Source organism: Sinohyriopsis cumingii, chromosome 12, assembly GCF_028554795.1.
Source record: "Sinohyriopsis cumingii isolate HCF-2022 chromosome 12, ASM2855479v2, whole genome shotgun sequence".
NCBI lineage: Eukaryota > Metazoa > Mollusca > Bivalvia > Unionida > Unionidae > Sinohyriopsis > Sinohyriopsis cumingii.
Window position 1 is genome coordinate 4,033,153 of NC_142972.1, and position 19,278 is coordinate 4,052,430.

Below are 19,278 nucleotides of genomic sequence, written 5' to 3' on the forward strand. Positions count from 1 at the left end.
CAAATTAGCTGAATCGGGCTCTGCATCTAGTCTCGAATGTTCGACTACCATTCCAGTCAGTATTGCAAGAGCACAGGGTGGCCAAAGCAGGGTTACTTATGATACAGAATTATTCGCAGGACAAGAAGATCGTTGCTGCAGCCATTGAAGTCAGGATTGGAAGAAGGTTGTCAGTTTCCCGTGCAGTTGATTAACATAAAGAAAAACCTCAGCACAAAGACATAGTGAGAATAACGTACTCTAAACGACAAGGCTTTCGGAAGCAGATCACAACCATCGATGGGAGGAAGATGACCCAGCTACAAGAAGGTTAATGATCCAGGACGAGCTTTCGAAAAGGAGGAAAAGAGTTGCCAATCAAAGATTGTCCTACAGGGATGACAAGAAGCATAGACCAGGTGGTTTGTACCGGAGTGGAAGGTAATGTGTACGACATTTGAAATGACAAGCCTCTCCGGATCCAGATTCTGATGACATCAGTGTATGATATTTTGCTATGTCCAACAAACATGCACATATAGGGCATCATGCAGAATCCTGCTTGCCCTTTCAATCGTATAATAGTTAGCCTTAATCACTTCTTGTCCGCATGCTAGAATTTGCTAAAACAAGACGGTTTCTGACGGAGGTAAACATGGTCCTCCGAGAGTTAGCAGAATCTAGGAGAGGGAGAAAAAGAAGAAAATACCAGTATAAATCACCAAACCAAGATTTATCAACTTTGTCAAAGACCAAGAAATCAGTAACATCTCACCATTGAGGAGGTCAATCTGTATCGAATCAGAGAGATGAGAAATGCGAGTGGATCTTGGGAAGAAATTGGTTTTCCCGGAATCTGTCCCGACGTATCTCGTATTTTGGTTAGATTCAAGACAGAAGTGGGTGGCCACTGAGTCGGCCGTACCTTGAGTGGAGAGGTTGAGACGTGATGAGGCACATGACAGAGTGCTGAAAATGTATGCAGATCTGATGGAGACATGCAAGAGCAAGAGATGGAGTACTTGATTATTCCCATGGAGACATGCAAGAGAAAGAGATGGAGTACTTGATTGTTCCCATGGAGACATGCAAGAGCAAGGAATGAAGTACTTGATTGTTCCCAATGGAGACATGCAAAAACAATGGATGAAGTACTTGATGGTTTCATGAAGACATGCAAGAGCAAGGGGTGGAGTACTTGATTGTTTCCATGGAGACATGCAATACCAAGGGATGAAGTACTTGATTGTTCCATGGAGACATGCAAGAGATATGGATAGAGTACTTGATTGTTCCCAGTAGATATAGGCAGTAGAGAGATTCCTGTTTAATCGGTCTGGAAGGTGCTCAGTGTTCTATTGATAACAGGGGAAAACGGCAAAGTGTCGGATTAAGCCATTGATCAAACTGCTGAAAGAATGCGAGGACCAGAGCTGGCTGTCTACTGATCAACACTGCCGCTCCGCCATCACAAGGATGTTCCAGAATAAGGAGTGAAACACCCAGTGATAGAAATGTCGGCCTTACAAAATCTGTTTTTAAGCTGAATATTAATTCATCTCTGTTGACCATTCTATCCATGGTAATGTATGTGTTAATACAACTGGATGCATTATGAGGATAAGTATAAATACCTCATACTACAATGCATTCCCGGACGGACCCAATTGTTACATTGTTGTACACATATATAATCACTTGAACCTAGTCAAACGTATTGTTCCGTTCAAAGACTGATCCAGAATGGTTTCACTAGTAATTAATGTTTAGTTGTTTATAAATTTCTATACGTACATGTTGGTGTTTACAAGTGTGTATGCTTATATGTATATATATTTGTAGGGATGTGTGTAATGGTATTTGTATGTACGGTTAAAGTACCTATATGTATGTATGTATGTATGTATGTATGTATGTATGTATGTATGTATGTATGTATGTATGTATGTATGCATGCATGCATGCATGTATGCATGCATGCATAAAGGTACCCTTGCTTACATGTGCAGAAGGTAGGACAACTGAACTATAAAAGCTGAAGTGTGTGTGTGTGTGTGCTTGTGTGTGTAAGTGTAAGCATGTGTGTGTGTGTGCGTGTGTTGCATTTTTAACGTAGCCTTAGAAAAATGTCAGTCATGTCGCTACGATGTCTGCAATGTGGCAGCATACAGTGATGTCTAGCACTGAGGTATCATGTCGCAGACATGTGGCATCATGTCCCACCCAGTCACGTTATCCTGACACCAGGCTCACCAGTCCTAACACTAGCCTCTTAATGCTAAGCGCCTAGCGAGCCAAGGTGAAATGTACAAATATGAAAGTTCTATATGTATATAAAACTTCTCTCTCTCTCTCTCTCTCTCTCTCTCTCTCTCTCCAAATGCACGATTCGTTATAGCGTTGTGTTCGTTACAACGATATATATATATATATATATATATATATATATATATATATATATATATATATATATATATATATATGAATGCCTCTGTCTGAAGTTAGCAATAAATAGGGCTGTTATAGCTAAAGACCACTGTAAACTTTCCGCGCGTTTTAAGTCTTGCGATTTAAATACCTAGTCAGAACACAAAAAGCAATTCTTCAGGAATTAACAACAAAAAAAGAAAGAAAAACTGCAAACATTTGATAACAAATCCTGCACATTTTCAAAGCTGGAAATAATTAACCAAATTGTCTACAAAATATATTTTTCAGAGTTTTGCTTTTCTTTGATTTCAGACAGGGATCTGTTTGTTCAGTTTCCATCTTTAGCGATAAATAGGAAGTCCATATCTTCATTATATTTTATTTGTTTAAAGACGTGTCTATTACCTCAACTTACCTAACATTCCCATATTTCATATTTTACTCTTAAACATCATATGTTTTGTACTCGCTTTCGTAAAACGCTAATAATGAATCATACACATTTAATTTTTTCAGGATTGAAAAGATAGAAAGAACTTAAAGGCGACCTCAGTGTACTTGTGTTATAAAAAAGGCACCTTGTTTGTTGAAAGAATAAGCTGCAGAATTATATGGTAAATTACTTGTTACTTCAATTTCACCAACGTTCCCAATACAGAATCGAGTGCTTAATTACGTTTGCGATTGGACGAAGCCGGGTATGGGGTGTGGAAGAGGATGAGGGTGGGGGGACTTTGCGACTCCTATGAGAAAGAAAAACATTGATGGGAGATGGGAGAGGTCATTGGTGTTAGATACATAAAAATAAAAACTATGTGATACAAGAGTACAATTTCTTGTTTATTGAAGATAACATGGTGATCTATGAAGCTAATGTTAGCCATATGAATCAAGTTATAAAAAAAAAGATTTTTTTTTGGAAGAGACTGTAACTGGTGAATGGAAAGAGATTTGCTACCCTATTCAGTCCTGGAACGGCATACCGAGAGCATGTTTAGTATTAGAATGATGTACCGATGGCATATTCAATCTTAGAATGGTAAGCCGAGAGAATGTTCAATCTTAGAATAGTACACAGATTGCATATTCATTCTTGGAATTGTATGCAGAGGGCATGTTCAGTCTTAGAATGGTATACAGATTACATGTTCAGTATTGGAATGGTTTACCAAGGGCATGTTCAGTCTTAGAATGGTATACCTAGGGCATGTTCAGTCTTAAAATGTTGAACAGATTGCATGTTCAGTCTTGTATTTGTATGCAACGGGCATGTTCCGTCTTAGAATGGTATATAGATTACATGTTTAGTCTTGGAATGTTATACCGAGGGCATGTTCAGTCTTAGAATGGTATACAGATTGCATGTTCAGTCTTGGAATTATATGCAGAGGGCGTGTTCAGTCTTAGAATGGTCTACATATTACATGTTCAGTCTTATAATTGTATACAGGTTACATGTTCAGTCTTAGAATGGTCTACATATTACATGTTCAGTCTTATAATTGTATACAGGTTACATGTTCAGTCTTGGAATGGTATACAGATTGCATGTTTAGTCTTAGAATGGTATACAGAGGGCATGTTTAGTCTTAATACAGATTGCATGTTCAGTCTTGGAATGGTAGACATTGGACATCTACAGTCTTGTGTATACCGAGAACATCTCCCAAGAAAGTCAAAACATGGCTAAATAATGAGACATGATAGTGCAATGTTTCAGATTATAATTCTTCACTTAAAAAGAAACATAATCAAAAGTGGACAAGTTATCTTAACAATGAATTCTTAAAATGCAGTGAATGGTGTTTGGTGACCGATCTCTGCCACAATTGCAAATATACAGTATGTAGACGTACACAAAATTCAATAGAAATCTATAATGTTAGGGTAAAAGTTCAAATTCATAGCAATCTATAATCTTAGGGAAATATTGAAATCTTGAATGTTAAATTGACTTAAATTTGTAATCTTTGAAAATTAATGTTAATAACATTGTACAGATCTTCGAAGAAAAGGTGGAAAATTAACAATGCATTATTGTAATATTTGTTCATTTTAATATAATGGGTTCTTTGGATTTCAATGTCAATTACATAAGCAAGCATAAAACCTTATGTTCATGCTATCATTCCAGCTTATGTTTAATTTTTCATGTCAATTAATAAAGGATTGGTTAATTTACTTATTATACAAGTAGGCGAGTATATGAGTATAAAAGGTAAGTGACAAAAAAAAGTAATAATACAGAAACCCAAAAATAACAAGAAATAAAGACGAAAAAGGTGAGCGTAATATAAATTACTTTGATTTTTTTCTCGCTCATGTTAAACCTACTAGCCTCACCTAAGTACTTTTTCTCGTTCATGTGCAACTTTTTAGCCTCACCGGAGAACTTTTTCTCGTTCATGTGCAATTTTTTAGCCTCACCGGAGTACTTTTTCTCCTTCATGCAGAACCTCTTAGCCATACCTGAGTGCTTTTTCTCGCTTGTATATAATTTTGTAGCTTAACGAGAGCTTTTTCTAGCTCATGGATAGGGGGCTTTTTTTTTTTTTTTTTTTTTTTGCCTCATCAGAATACTGCGTCCATTCAGGTGCTTTACTCTTTTACGTTTATCGCGCAACAAGTTCATTAACTTCTATCAACACCAAAACAATGGCGTCAGACAATAAATGATGTGGATAATTTCATAGAATCACTCACCATAGCAGTGCATAACCATTTAGAACCCACAAACACATTTTCATTTAAAACCACCCACCATAGCAGTGCATTACCATTCAGAACCCACAAACACATTTTCATTTAAAACCATCCACCATAGCAGTGCATAACCATTGCGTCACTCAGGACACACAAACACATTATCATTTGAAACCATGTGTGTAATCATTCATCTTGTGTCATTATTCTACGATATTTATGAGTATTATATTTTAGATATATTTTGATGTGAATGAACGACACGTGAGCAAACATTATTAATGGCTGTCAAGCACTAAAATAATCAGAATACAAAACATAAAAACGAAAAAAAAAACTACTTTAAGGTATTGAAATAGATACTGAACCAAAATTGTGTATGTCCTACGTCAATAGAAAACAGGGCTGACCACGTAACGCGGATCCAGAAATTTTCAATGTTACCGCTAAACAAAACTGAAAATTCAGCACGGGGGATGGGGTCAGTTGTGATCACAAGTACGGTATCAATATTTATTATGTAAGAGAATAAGTAAAATGGCGGACAGTGATTTCAGGAGAGTTAATTATGAAACCACGTAACACCAAGTGAGCCGGTACCGCGATGTATGATGGACAGTAGTAGTAGTAGTAGTAGTAGTAGTAGCAGCAGCAACAACAACAGCTGAGGTAATAGTAGTAAATAGAAGCAACTGTTGTTGTTTGTTGGGTGGGAAGTAGGTGGTATTAGAGATTGAATTGGCAAATTTATTTCCATAAAATCAAATCAAAGTGTTCCAAATCTGACACTCGGATGATTGCTTTTAGTTTAGGTTTTATTTGTGTATCGCCATTTTTCAGCACATGCTAGGTTATACGTGGCAGCCAATATATTTGGTGGAGGAAAGACACGGGAAAACGTCAGGAAGAACCATCGACCCACGAAGCTGCTTTCAAATTTTTTCATATACCCACGTTGACTGAATCGGTGCTCGAATCCAAGGGGAGAGATGTGTGATGTCAGTAGGCTATAAAGGCGAGTGCATTAGACCACTGGGCATTCTACTGTATAGTCTGTCTACCATCTTCAGTAACGACTTTCAGAATTGTATCGAACATATATCAAATGGGATCTTTATGGTTTTTCAAATTAATATTTAGGCAGTGGAAAGAATAAAAACAAACATAAATGACAGATATACGATTTTAATGTGCCACTGTATCGTCTTCGAAAATTGTAAAACTGCCACCTGTAATCTTCACAATATCCGAATTAAATGCGATATCGACCACGAACGCAATATTGCTGCATTAAACATCAATAAACTGGCTTTCATTGCTTGATGAAGACGAGAATTAGTTTAAGTGTTGACGTTGAGAAGACGTAAATTACTGGCATTCATATAACCTGAGTAAATGCAGTTTGTAACAAGCAGTTTCACTGCGATTTAGCGCTTATCCGTGTTTCTGGCCAGCAAAAGCACCTGTAACATTTTGCAAAAATTATAATATCTTCAAAAAAATCGAAATTAAGCAGACCTCTAAAGTTAGACTGCCAAAAATATAAGCCGTCCAGTTCCTACGAGTTTTTGCTCAAGAAAATAACTCGTCTGAAAAATAAGTCGCCAATGAGAGAGAGAGAGAGAGAGAGAGAGAGAGAGAGAGAGGGAGAGAGAGAATAGAAAAACAACATATTCGATCGAAATCACACGTCAAAATTGTATTGTAAATTCATTTATCAATTACTATTGGACTATCATGTCTATTGATACTGCATTGAAAAGTACGGTTAAGACATATTTGATATATCTGACAATGCTTTTTGACTTTTCAATCACATATACAAACAATATCGAGAAAGCTAACCTGGAGCTTTCGTCCTCACTCTAAGGACTTCATCTGCAGACCGATTTAAACTCGACTAAATGTTAACATCACTCGACGGAATGGTGAGCGCTGTTAGAAGATTGTCCCAGACATGTCTTTAACACCCCTGCTCAAACCAAGCTTGTTCTCGATCTAAAATTTTACTGAGTTCCAAGTTACAGTGTGGCCAGGGCAAACATCATGGATGTGCCGTGATACTTCAGGACACACGGTACTAATTATACGGAAGAACTGTGAACCAGTCTAGAAATGGGTGAAGAAATAATAGAGTATTTACAGGTTTGGTGGTCCATAATTGGTTAATAATGAAAATTAAAATTTTAGGAAAAATATCTTTTGAGAGCTTATCCTATATGTAATGTAAAAAAAATATTGACAAATTTCTACTGATGCAACTTTAGCATTTTTACAGGCTTGACTCAGGAGTACTCAATACTGAAAGTAGCACCTGATTCATTTGGTGCAGAATCAATAACACGTGTTTCATGCACATGTATGTAAACAAATTGCCGCGGGTCATATGGTGTTCTCCACACATAAGCTTGCACCAAGGTTAGATGTGCACGAAAAATTATAGGTGTCATTATCAGCACCCATAAATTTTAAGTTATTGAATTTTGAATATGATAGTGTTTCCATATGTTTACCATTGGAGTGGAATTAGTACCGTGAGTCCTATATGCGACCTATACCATAATAGGAGTTTGTTGTTTCCATGGTTACCACGTGCATACAGGGTATCAATTTGGTGGTTTTTACATATGACAATCATAATGGAGTCTTTTTATCATGGTTTGAATGTGATTTTGGAGAAAGATTCTATACAAAAGACAGATGGGGATGGTTTTATACACTGGAGAGTGGAAGTAGATAGCTCAGGCCATAGGGAAAAGAGCATAGTATGGCCTGATGGCAGAATTTCATATGATGGTACCCATAGATTGGCCTATATGGTTAAATACCATTTAACACATGCAACAATTCCCCAAAAGTGGGTGGGGGTGGGGGAGATTTTATATGTAAGCCACTTATGTCACAATCACTTATGTATCAGTACTGATCATTTAACTTTAGAGACACACTCAGCAGATCAAAGCAGAGAACATTGTAAAAATAAGGACTGTGCACAAAACTGCACATGCTGCATTGCCTCAACCTGTAAACTGAATTATTATATGTCGAGTCACATTGAATATCAATTATACCGGTCTTATTTCTTATCCTAGAATTAAACTCCTTGACACCTATTCTATGTTCAGCATGTTTCTCATATTGGTACATTACATTTTTGGGTAAACAGTATTGGAACTTTTCTGCATTCCTTTTGTTGAGGGAGCAGGGAGGGATATTTTCACTTAAAATAATAGTTTTCAACCCTTCATTCCAAATATAACTCTGCAAAAGTCCTATCTGTATTGCATTCTTTACACAGGCAGTTTTTCTTCCCCAACCTCTCTTCATACAGTTGAAACATTCTTGATGTATAACTGCATGGTGAACATACTGCTCTCTCCCACCAAACCAGATCTCTTTTTTCTTCATGTACCAAGTCCCGTGATAGAAAACCTTCATACTCAGGGTGTTGCAACTTGTGGTCTCAGAACACATTATTCCAAATCTCAGCATTTGATTACTGCGTGCACTAAGCGATATGTGTTTTGTTCACCATATATGTTGTTGTGAATAAATGAAAACAAGCTTCATGTCAGAAATATGGTTTCATATTTGAAACAAAAGCTATTTATAAAACCTACATTGCTCTGTTCTTACCATCAAGTAATAGTAAGGAATCATTTAGCTGTAAATTAGAGCTTGCTATTTGGTTTGCCAAATCAAGGTGTATTACCTCCCCTTTGACTGTAATTGAGTGATTGCAATGTTTGCTTTGTTTCTCTTTTGTTCAATAATGTATGCATTTTTTCAGCTTTATATTAAAAAGTAAGTAATTTAACACTGCTTATAGTGGAAAGCAGCCACAGTAATGATTTTTAGATTTTTTCTTAACTTTTTATGAGCTTTGGGTAAATGTAGGTATATGTTTATGTATTAGACAACTTCAATATGCAATTCAGTTCTATTACTTAAATTTAAGAAGTAGTGTATTCAGTGACAATTTTTATCAGTGTCTGCATATTGCATAGAGACATGAACTTGTCTTGGCATAGCAAAGTTTTTCACACATTTCTCCACCTCCAGCATACTTAATAGCTTGAGTCATAACAGTTTGTGCATACACTTTCTGTCTCCAACATCAATGTCAGCATTATAGGAACTTTGGATAGCTTTTTCAAATTTGTCTCTTGATGTCCTTATGTAACATACCTCATGTTGATGTGTTATTTGGGTTGATACACATTCCCCCCCCCCCACCCCCTTTGTTGTGGGGAACATTACCAGGCTTGAAGAAATTACTCTGTCTATTCTTTGCTTATTCACCCTTCCCCATAGTTTTATACTAAAAAGTAGCACTATGTTATTTAATTATTCAGTATAATACAGCTTATGGAACTCTTCCTTGGCTTTTATACCTTTTTATTAACATTTGGGGGTCATGAATCACATGTGATGATAGTTTAAATAAGTTTGGAATATCAGCATCTCTTGATGCTTCATGGGTGTGTGTATTTGTTTTAGTCGCAAAAGGGCAATGGCCTCGTATCATTTTGACCTGTCATGTGGCACACTTATTTGTTTTGTTTGATTGATGTGAATAGGGATGCACTGTATGTTTTTTCTGTGAGAGTCAGCAAGAAAAGAAATGCAATTTTGAAATTTAAAACATTTAAAACTTGTCTTATAGCCAGTGAGAGATGAAAATACAATGCGTCATGTAATTTGATACCCTGTGATGTCATACTTGCTGATGTCAGCATGCTTGTGTTTCTTTTGTGTAGCATGCATGCCATAGAAAGATAACATGAAGATACAAAGGCAGAAAACAATTATTTTAATAACAAGAATAAGCCATTAATAAGTACAATACAACACAGCAACATGTAATGCGGATGCAATTTAACTACAGATATTGGTATCACATAAAATGCTATTGCACTATTATCCATGCACAAGCATGGGCAATTCTTTCTTACAATTATGCTCTAATATCAAGGAGTAAAATACAACTTTTTCAAAAAAAATTAAATCTCGTTAAAGGACACACGGTACTAATTATACGGAAGAACTGTGAACCAGTCTAGAAATGGGTGAAGAAATAATAGAGTATTTACAGGTTTGGTGGTCCATAATTGGTTAATAATGAAAATTAAAATTTTAGGAAAAATATCTTTTGAGAGCTTATCCTATATGTAATGTAAAAAAAATATTGACAAATTTCTACTGATGCAACTTTAGCATTTTTACAGGCTTGACTCAGGAGTACTCAATACTGAAAGTAGCACCTGATTCATTTGGTGCAGAATCAATAACACGTGTTTCATGCACATGTATGTAAACAAATTGCCGCGGGTCATATGGTGTTCTCCACACATAAGCTTGCACCAAGGTTAGATGTGCACGAAAAATTATAGGTGTCATTATCAGCACCCATAAATTTTAAGTTATTGAATTTTGAATATGATAGTGTTTCCATATGTTTACCATTGGAGTGGAATTAGTACCGTGAGTCCTTCAGACGAGCTGGAACTTGGTCTTCTATGTTCATTAAACCTCGCTTTCAATATGCTTTCCGTTTCCCCAATATAGTCGGGATGTCACTGACGTTTACCCTGTCGTTCACGTCTAGTAGAGATTAAATCAGTCTACTGATGAAGTCCTTAGCGTGAGGACAATAACTCCAGGTTAGCTTTCTCGATATTGTTTGTGTATGTGATTGAAAATTTTAAAAACGTTGTCAAATATGACAATACCACTACACAGTTAAGTTTTCACGAAAGTAAAATATATTTTACATTCACGTAATGTACATAAATGGTTTTAAATTAAAAGAAACCACTTTCCCATCGTATATCGATAGATTTTAATGAAAAATATGACCACCTCAAAACGAAGCCGTCCTGGAAATAAGTGGAATAAAAATAAGTCATGAATAGTGTAAGCAACGGCTAATTTCCAAGTTTATAGATAATTAACTGTGTAAATACCACGAGTATCGTGTAAATAAAAATGTAGGCAAAAAATCATGAATTGGATATAGTACATTTAGCAATGACTCAGACACTGTTTTAAGTTTTTATTTATTCATGAAATGTCCGGCTGAATTAGGCGATGAGATCAGGTTTATTTATTTATCCGACATACCGTTTATATTTGCTTATAAGCCGAGTTCAACAGCAAGAAACATAAACCCTGGTCTGTCGCTGCATAACGCGTCTTTAGATCAGGGTCTATATATTATATTCTATTTATTTTCTGCTAACAAACTGTATACACCCAGATTTGCTGGCGCATTATGAGTGGCAGACGGTTAAATTTGATATGTGATACTTTTCTTTTACAAGGCAGCCTGTGGCTCAATAAAAATAAAGCATAATTTGATTCCCTCAAAATATAGGATTCACTATGATCAGATATTTATTGGAAATTAGTCGTAAATTAACTGATAAAAAAGACACCTTGAATAACATCAACGCCATACATGGTCACGTACAGATCATGAATATATCATTACGCCACCCTTCCAGGATACTATAATCGAGCGGTCAAAAGCATTTTGCCTAGTCCATCGCCAGTGTGCGTCTTTGATATTACGAGACCCTGTTACTGTTTACTATTTGTCTATCCTGTATAAACGTTTCTTAATTTACAGTAATGTGCACCAAATTCAGTACAAACAGATTTGTGTTTATTATTTTAAAAATAAATATAAAGATTAGAGGAAGTATTTCTATAAGAGAATTTTTCCTACCACCATCCATTCAAATTTGAAAGATTGTGTACGTGACGTAAATTCAGTAGTTTTGAAAATTTAGTTCTACATTTGCCATCAATGAGACTAATCGTAATGATGACGTCAGCCTCTGTATCAGCCACTCGCAGCACATGATACATCGTGTAGTCGGATCTATTAATAGAACCAAACACTTTAGATCCATAGTAGTTCTCAAATATTCCTGCAACGAAAATTGATAAGTGGTTGGTAATTCGTCCATTAACAGGTGGCCTAAAACCCTAAAGCATTCATGATACAATAGTTGAAAAAACGCTTAAGAAGAGAATGTCTGAAGATATTCATACTTGTATGAAAAATTATTGAAAATATTTATAATGGTAAAATTGCTAAATTATATTGAAATACGTACTGAAATGTAAACTTCTACAAATTATAGTGACCCATTAATTCAGTAATCAGTCATCAAAGCTTTTTTTTTTTTACAAAAAAACTTAGTAAGAGGTCATTTTACGTTAAAATTCTATTCTGAAAATTTAAATATTTTTCGATTTTATCTTTTAAACATTCATCATGTGTGCCTTTGTTTGAGTCCATTCTCGATTTAAGTTTATTAAGCCGATTGAATGAACAAGTTGTTATGGCGGTCCTCAAAGTGGATGTACTATGCATTCTTTTCTTGACGCTCTGGTGGCCTAGTTGTTAGTGTCCGACTAACAACTATACGATTCCAATTCCCAAGCCAGTCATACCAAAGACTTATGTGTGATTAGGATTTTTAACGTAGCTTTTAACAATTTGTCAGTCATATTGCTACGATGTCTGCAGTGTGGCAGTTTATAGTGATGTCTAGCACTGGGGCATCATGCTGCAGACATGTAGTATGATGTCCCACCCAGTCACATTATTCTGACACCAGGCCGACCAGTCCTAACACTAACCTCTTAATGCTGAGCGTCGAGCGAGGCAACCAAAGACTTATAAAAACGATACTAACAGCTGCCTCGCGTGGCGCTCAGCATGAAGGGGTTAGTGTGTCAGGATAATGTGATTGAGTGAAGCACCATGCTACACGTCGGCGGCATTATGCCCCAGTGCTAGACATGAGTAAATCACACACACACACACACACACACACACTATTTTCTTACTGTGTGTAGATGCATGGCTTTAATACGCATCCCTTGTTTTGCCTACTCATTCAAGAGGAAACACTCCACCCCCACCCCCACCAAGCACGCTGATTTCACAAATACGTGAGCTACTTATTTTAAATGAGTACAACAACAAAAAAATGAGAGGAAAATTAAGTCCTTACTCTGCTGCTCTAGTTTGACACACACTCCACTGGTTGCAAATTTGGCACACACTCCACTGGTTGCAAGTTTGACACACACTCCACTGGTGGCAAGTTTGACACACACTCCACTGGTTGCAAGTTTGACACACACTCCACTGGTCGCAAGCTTGACACACACTCCACTGGTTGCAAGTTTGACACACACTCCACTGGTTGCAAGTTTGACACACACTCCACTGGTTGCAAGTTTGACACACACTCCACTGGTTGCACGTTTGACACACACTCCACTGGTTGCAAGTTTGACACACACTCCACTGGTTGCAAGTTTGACACACACTCCACTGGTTGCAAATTTGGCACACACTCCACTGGTTGCAAATTTGGCACACACTCCACTGGTCGCAAGTTTGACACACACTCCACTGGTCGCAAGTTTGACACACACTCCACTGGTCGCAAGTTTGACACACACTCCACTGGTTGCAAGTTTGACACACACTCCACTGGTTGCAAGTTTGGCACACACTCCACTGGTTGCAAGTTTGACACACACTCCACTGGTTGCAAGTTTGACACACACTCCACTGGTTGCACGTTTGACACACACTCCACTGGTTGCACGTTTGACACACACTCCACTGGTTGCAAGTTTGACACACACTCCACTGGTTGCAAGTTTGGCACACACTCCACTGCTTGCAAGTTTGACACACCATTGGTTGCAAGTTTGACACACACTCCACTGGTTGCAAGTTTGACACACACTCCACTGGTCGCAAGTTTGACACACACTCCACTGGTCGCAAGTTTGACACACACTCCACTGGTCGCAAGTCTGAGACGCACTCTCCACTCAGTTATTGAAAAACGCACGTGTATCCAAAATACAATGTGCTTACAGGGAAATCGATTTTGGCGTCCTGAGTTTAAAACATTACACTCAAATAAAGGTCGCATGGAACGCCAAAAACCCACCAAACTATAGCTTGAGCTGGTGACTTGTGGTTATTCGCATTCAATCGTGTGGCAAATCGACAAAAATTGCACGTGTACTCGTAATAGGTCAGTTTTTTCTTTAAAAATCCCTTGAAACTATAGTCCCAGCAAAGCAAAGATACCATAAGGTACGTCACGTGCCAGCCAGCCCAGCTGGAGTACTAAAAGACAATTGGGAGGCGACATTTCGAATGGAACGTGGCAAAATCCATTGCACCAGCCAACACATCACTGTCTGGTGCATATCAAACTGCAGCCAGCTCTGTAAAAGGGTATCAAATAGTCACCAGTTAAAGCAGAAAGCTTGTTTAATTGGGCGTCTTGTGTGTATTGTGTTTGTTCGCGTGTTGTATCGCTGTGGTATACATGCAAAAGAGATCATGCGCCCGTTAATTGTAATAGCGGGATGAGAGAGAGAGAGAGAGAGAGAGAGAGAGCACTTACCTGGCTGGGTCACTTGACAGTACTTTGTTATAGCTCCAGTATAGGGATTAATGTTAACCAGGTACCAGGCTGGGTACTTCTCATGTGACAGAACAGGGGATAGTGCTGATATGTAAGCTGGATTGAGATTGTAATAATATCAATGAAAGTTAAACATCAGTTGATAAGTAGGCGAGGTAACTACAGATAAAAAGCAGTAACAAACCGCACGCTGAGTACTGGATTTTGTTATATTTTAAATCCTGACATTTATTTTGAATAAGACATCGTAAATGAGAAATCACATATAATTCAAGAGCACCGGAGATGGTGCGACTGCATCCGCCGTATATTTTCTTTTTGACACTTCACTATTTCGCATGTCAGTAACTTCACATTAAGCTTTTATGGGGGAAGTATGAAGCCAAACACACTCTAATGATCTACATTTGAATACACGGTCAATTAAGGAAAATGAAGCCCATGTTGACGTTGCAACATTTATGTATAACTATAGTTCGACTAGTTGACGTATACGTTCTTCATATCAGTCATTATTGCTTAAATAAAGAACATTCAGATACAATTTTGATAAATATCAATAGCTTTTTATACAAATATGTGTAGTTATATAACCAAAATACTCACTGAAATGGCCAAGCAGGTACTGAAACATTGACTGGTAAGTAAACTGGCTGACGTTAAGTTCCACGTACTTATACTCATTCCTGTAACAGACATATATCATGTAATCATACTCATTCCTGTAAAATACATGTAGTCCTATAAATCAACCTTCCAAGTTTGTGTTGATACAATTGGAAGATATGTAGGTCTGATGTCACGTGTTCATTACAATGTGCAATTTTCCTGCATGCAATTCTTTCCGGAACAAACCTGCCTAATTATTTAGACACAAACCGCAAATTGGTAACAGCCATGTCTAGCGCGAAATTTAAAATGTCCACAAGATACAAGGTTGTGCTATTCCACGTGGATTTACAAGTCACCAAACATAGGATTTGCTCCGGAAATATAATGTACATCCCACCAAAAGAACCCTTCAGCGACGGTAGCTCCACAGCCGTGCAAAATACCGTAACTGTATAAATTGTACACCAACGCGTGCAGCCAAAAGTTTCTGCAGATTTTTGCATGTTTAAAAGAGTAGATCATTTCAAGCCCTAAAACGCCAATCAGTATCATCACGGGTGAGGGGCTGATTTATCGGCCTAACATACATGTACCACGTAATCATGCTTGTTGCTGTAACATACATTTATCATGTACTTATACTCATTCCTTTAACATATAATCATACTCATTCCTGTAGAATACATGTAAATACGTAATTTTACTCATTCCTTTAACATACCTCGTCCATGTGATCATACTCATTCCTGTAATATACATGTATCACGTACTTATACTCATTCCTGTAACATACATGTATCACGTACTTATACTCATTCCTGCAACATACATGTACCACGTACTGATACTCATTCCTGTAGCATACATGTATCACGTACTTATACTCATTCCTGTAACATAAATGTATCGCGTACTTATACTCATTCCTGAAACATATATCGACCACGTAATCATACTCATTCCTGTAATATACATGAACCACGTACCTATACTATTTCATTTGACATACATCGCCCACTTATTCATACTCATTCCTGTCACACACATGTATCACGTACTTATACTCATTCCTGTGACATACATCACCCACGTAATCATACTATAATAATAATAATAATAATAATAATAATAACAATAATAAACTATCTTTAACGAGGATAACACATTTGGTCATGGCTGACCCATCTGCCATTTGGTCCTCAGTTTTTGTAATAAAAAAATAAAAATAGAAGTTCATGCACATAACCATGTAACGTCGCACACTCATTCGTACATATTTGGCATGAATGACTATGTGTGACTATACTGGGAAACATACAGATATATATACAAATATATATCAATTATGGATATGATTTTAAAGTTTTCTATTCAGAGCTTTTAATATGTCATTCCAGCTGGTCTAGAAGGAATTTCTTTAATGATATTTTGAAAGAAGCAATGGAAGTTGAATTACGTATCCTCATTTGTAAGGAATTCCATACAATAGGTGCTGATACAGAAAAGGAGCTTTTGTAATGATTGGTTTTCGACCAAGGAATCTGGAGATCGTTGTTTGTCGTCGATCGGAGATTACGCTCAGTATTTGATGGTCTTAGCTCAATTATGTTAGAGATATAATCTGGAGAAAGACCGTTTAAAGACTTGTATGTCATGATTCCTTTAAAATAAAGAATACGTGTTTGTATAGGTAGCCATTTCAGACGTGGAAACAAAACATTTGAGGAAGTCATAACAGGAAGTTTCAGTATTATTTGGGCTGCACTTTTCTGGAGTCTATCAATTCTGGACAGATTATAATTTGACGTGTTTCCCGATATGGTACAGCCGTAATCTATCAGTGGTAGTATATAATCCGAAAAAAAAATTTCAAGTGATTGTGGAGGTAGAAATTTTGAAAGCAATTTTAATAGAGTCATTCTTTTGACTACCATTGCTCATAAGTGATCGATATGAGCATTCCAGCTGAGGTGTTGATCAATGTAGATACCAAGAAGTTTTTGATTTTTGACAATAGATACGTCTAAGCCATTTTGAGTTAGAAGTAAATCCATGTTAGTAGATAGACGCTGCATTGTTCCAATTGTCATACATTTCGTTTTAGAGATGTTAATACAAGGCTAAGTCATTGATAAATAGTAGAAAAAGAAGAGGCCCTAATATAGATCCTTGAGGAACACCACTTAAGATATGACATGGTTCGGATATATGTTTACTCGTGCAAACAACCTGGTGTCTGTTTGTGAGATACGATGTGAACCAGACAACTGAGTTTGGAGAAAACTTGCAGGCTGAAAGTTTTATAATGAGCACCGAATGGTCAACCAGATCGAATGTTTTTTTTTTTTTTTTAAATCAATGAAGAATGCACCAGTAAGTTCACCTGATTCTACTGTTAGTAGCTATTGGTCTGTAAGTTTTGTCATTGCAGTTTGACATGAATGATTCTTTCGAAAACCTGATTGTGATCTATGGAGGAGTTGGTACTTGTCAAGATATCTGAAAATATGCTTGCTGACATGTTTTTCCATAATTTTTGAAGTACGGAAAGAACAGATATTGGTCGATAGCTGGATGGGTCATTCTTTTCATTTCCCTTATAAATTGCGAATACTTTTGCTAACTTCAATGACTCCGGGAATTTATTGGAGGTGATACTACAGTTAATTATTTTTTTCAACGACTCTGAGATTGATAAAGCCGACATTTTCAGAGTTTTGGGGTGAATTCCATCTAGACCAGCTGATTTGTTTGTGTCAAGTTTATTTATAATATCAAAAGTGTCATTTATTGTTATTAAGGGAATGTTGAAACTAACATGATCGGGTACCCTTTCGTTAACGAATTTAGTAAGTTTGTTTAAATTAGGCTCTGTATTCTTAGACCTGTCACCGTTTGGGAGATATTAGTAAACAAATGGTTCAGCTGGTTTGCAATATCGAGCTCTTCAGTGTAATTAGTGCCATCAACTATAATTTTACATGGAGCTAGATGCGCAGGTTTCGTTGAAGTTAGATTTCGTAAGTGATTCAGATTGATCTGTTATTTCAGAGTTTGATGTGATGGCTTCTTTGAAGAAAGAGCGTTTGTGTTTTACAATGATTGATTTGACTTTGTTTCGCCATAAACGATAGTTTGTGAAGTCTTTATGTTTATGGTAGTAGTTTCGTTTGCGTTGTGCCTCTGCGATTTCATTAGTATACCATTCTGGTTGTTTTGATTGTTTAATTCTCTTGATGCGTATGGGGGCGTGTTTATTTAGGATAGTAAGAAAACAGTGATTCCAGTTAGACAAGTCATTATCTGGGTCTATGTTAGGGAAATATATTGCGTTAATGTTTTGTGATAGTTCGGTCAGAAATTCATTTTCAGAAAAGTTTTTGAAACATCTGTATTGCATGTAGGAGTGTAAGTTGTTTTTCTTTGCGCTCTGTTGCTTACGAGTTGCACATATAGGATAGTGGTCACTAACAGAGAAACATGGTACGTTTCTCTCGTTGAGATTGGTTGGATGGGTAGTATAGATGTGGTCGATCAGAGTAGAAGTACAGGCTGTTACTCTTGTTGGAGCATATATTACCTGTGTAAGGTCGTGCAGTTGTATCATATGTAGCCATTTAGTGTTAGTATCAGAGATGAGGTCAATATTAAAGTCTCCGATGATAATTACTTCATTGTTGGAAGATAAAGCAGCCTCTAACTCGTGTTCAAATCGGTCAGTCCATGAGGAGAGGGAGTTTGGGGGTCGGTATGCTGAGCATATAGTGATTTGCTATTTAGGAAACTTAACTCGATCCATATTGATTCGATAGTAGAATTTTCAAAATCTGTTCTTCTCTTGTATGTTAAGTTATTTGAAACGTACATGGCTATCCCTCCTCCTATGCCTTATGATCGATCTCGTCTTTCCAAAGAAAAGTTGCTAATAGAGATAGCACTGTCAGGTACATTACAATCTAGAAACGTTTCGCATAGTCCAATTACTGCAAGGTTGGGTTCATTTTGTATCGTTAGTCTTAGTTCATCGATCTTTGGTAAGATGTGTCTTACATTGATATTGATAAGTTGCAAACCTTTC

General features: G+C 36.9%; 1 protein-coding gene across 1 annotated transcript in view; it reads right to left on the reverse strand.

Moving 5' to 3' along the window:
• Positions 1-10,937: 10,937 nt before the first annotated feature.
• Positions 10,938-19,278, reverse strand: part of LOC149785930 (uncharacterized) — a 66,394-nt gene continuing 58,053 nt past the window's right edge. The window contains exons 12-14 of the mRNA XM_089978088.1: positions 15,195-15,274; positions 14,568-14,684; positions 10,938-12,047 (exon numbers count right to left, since the gene is read on the reverse strand). Coding sequence (XP_089834214.1) covers positions 11,839-12,047; positions 14,568-14,684; positions 15,195-15,274 — 406 coding nt within the window. The 3' untranslated portion in view covers positions 10,938-11,838. The remainder of the gene's footprint in view (positions 12,048-14,567; positions 14,685-15,194; positions 15,275-19,278) is intronic.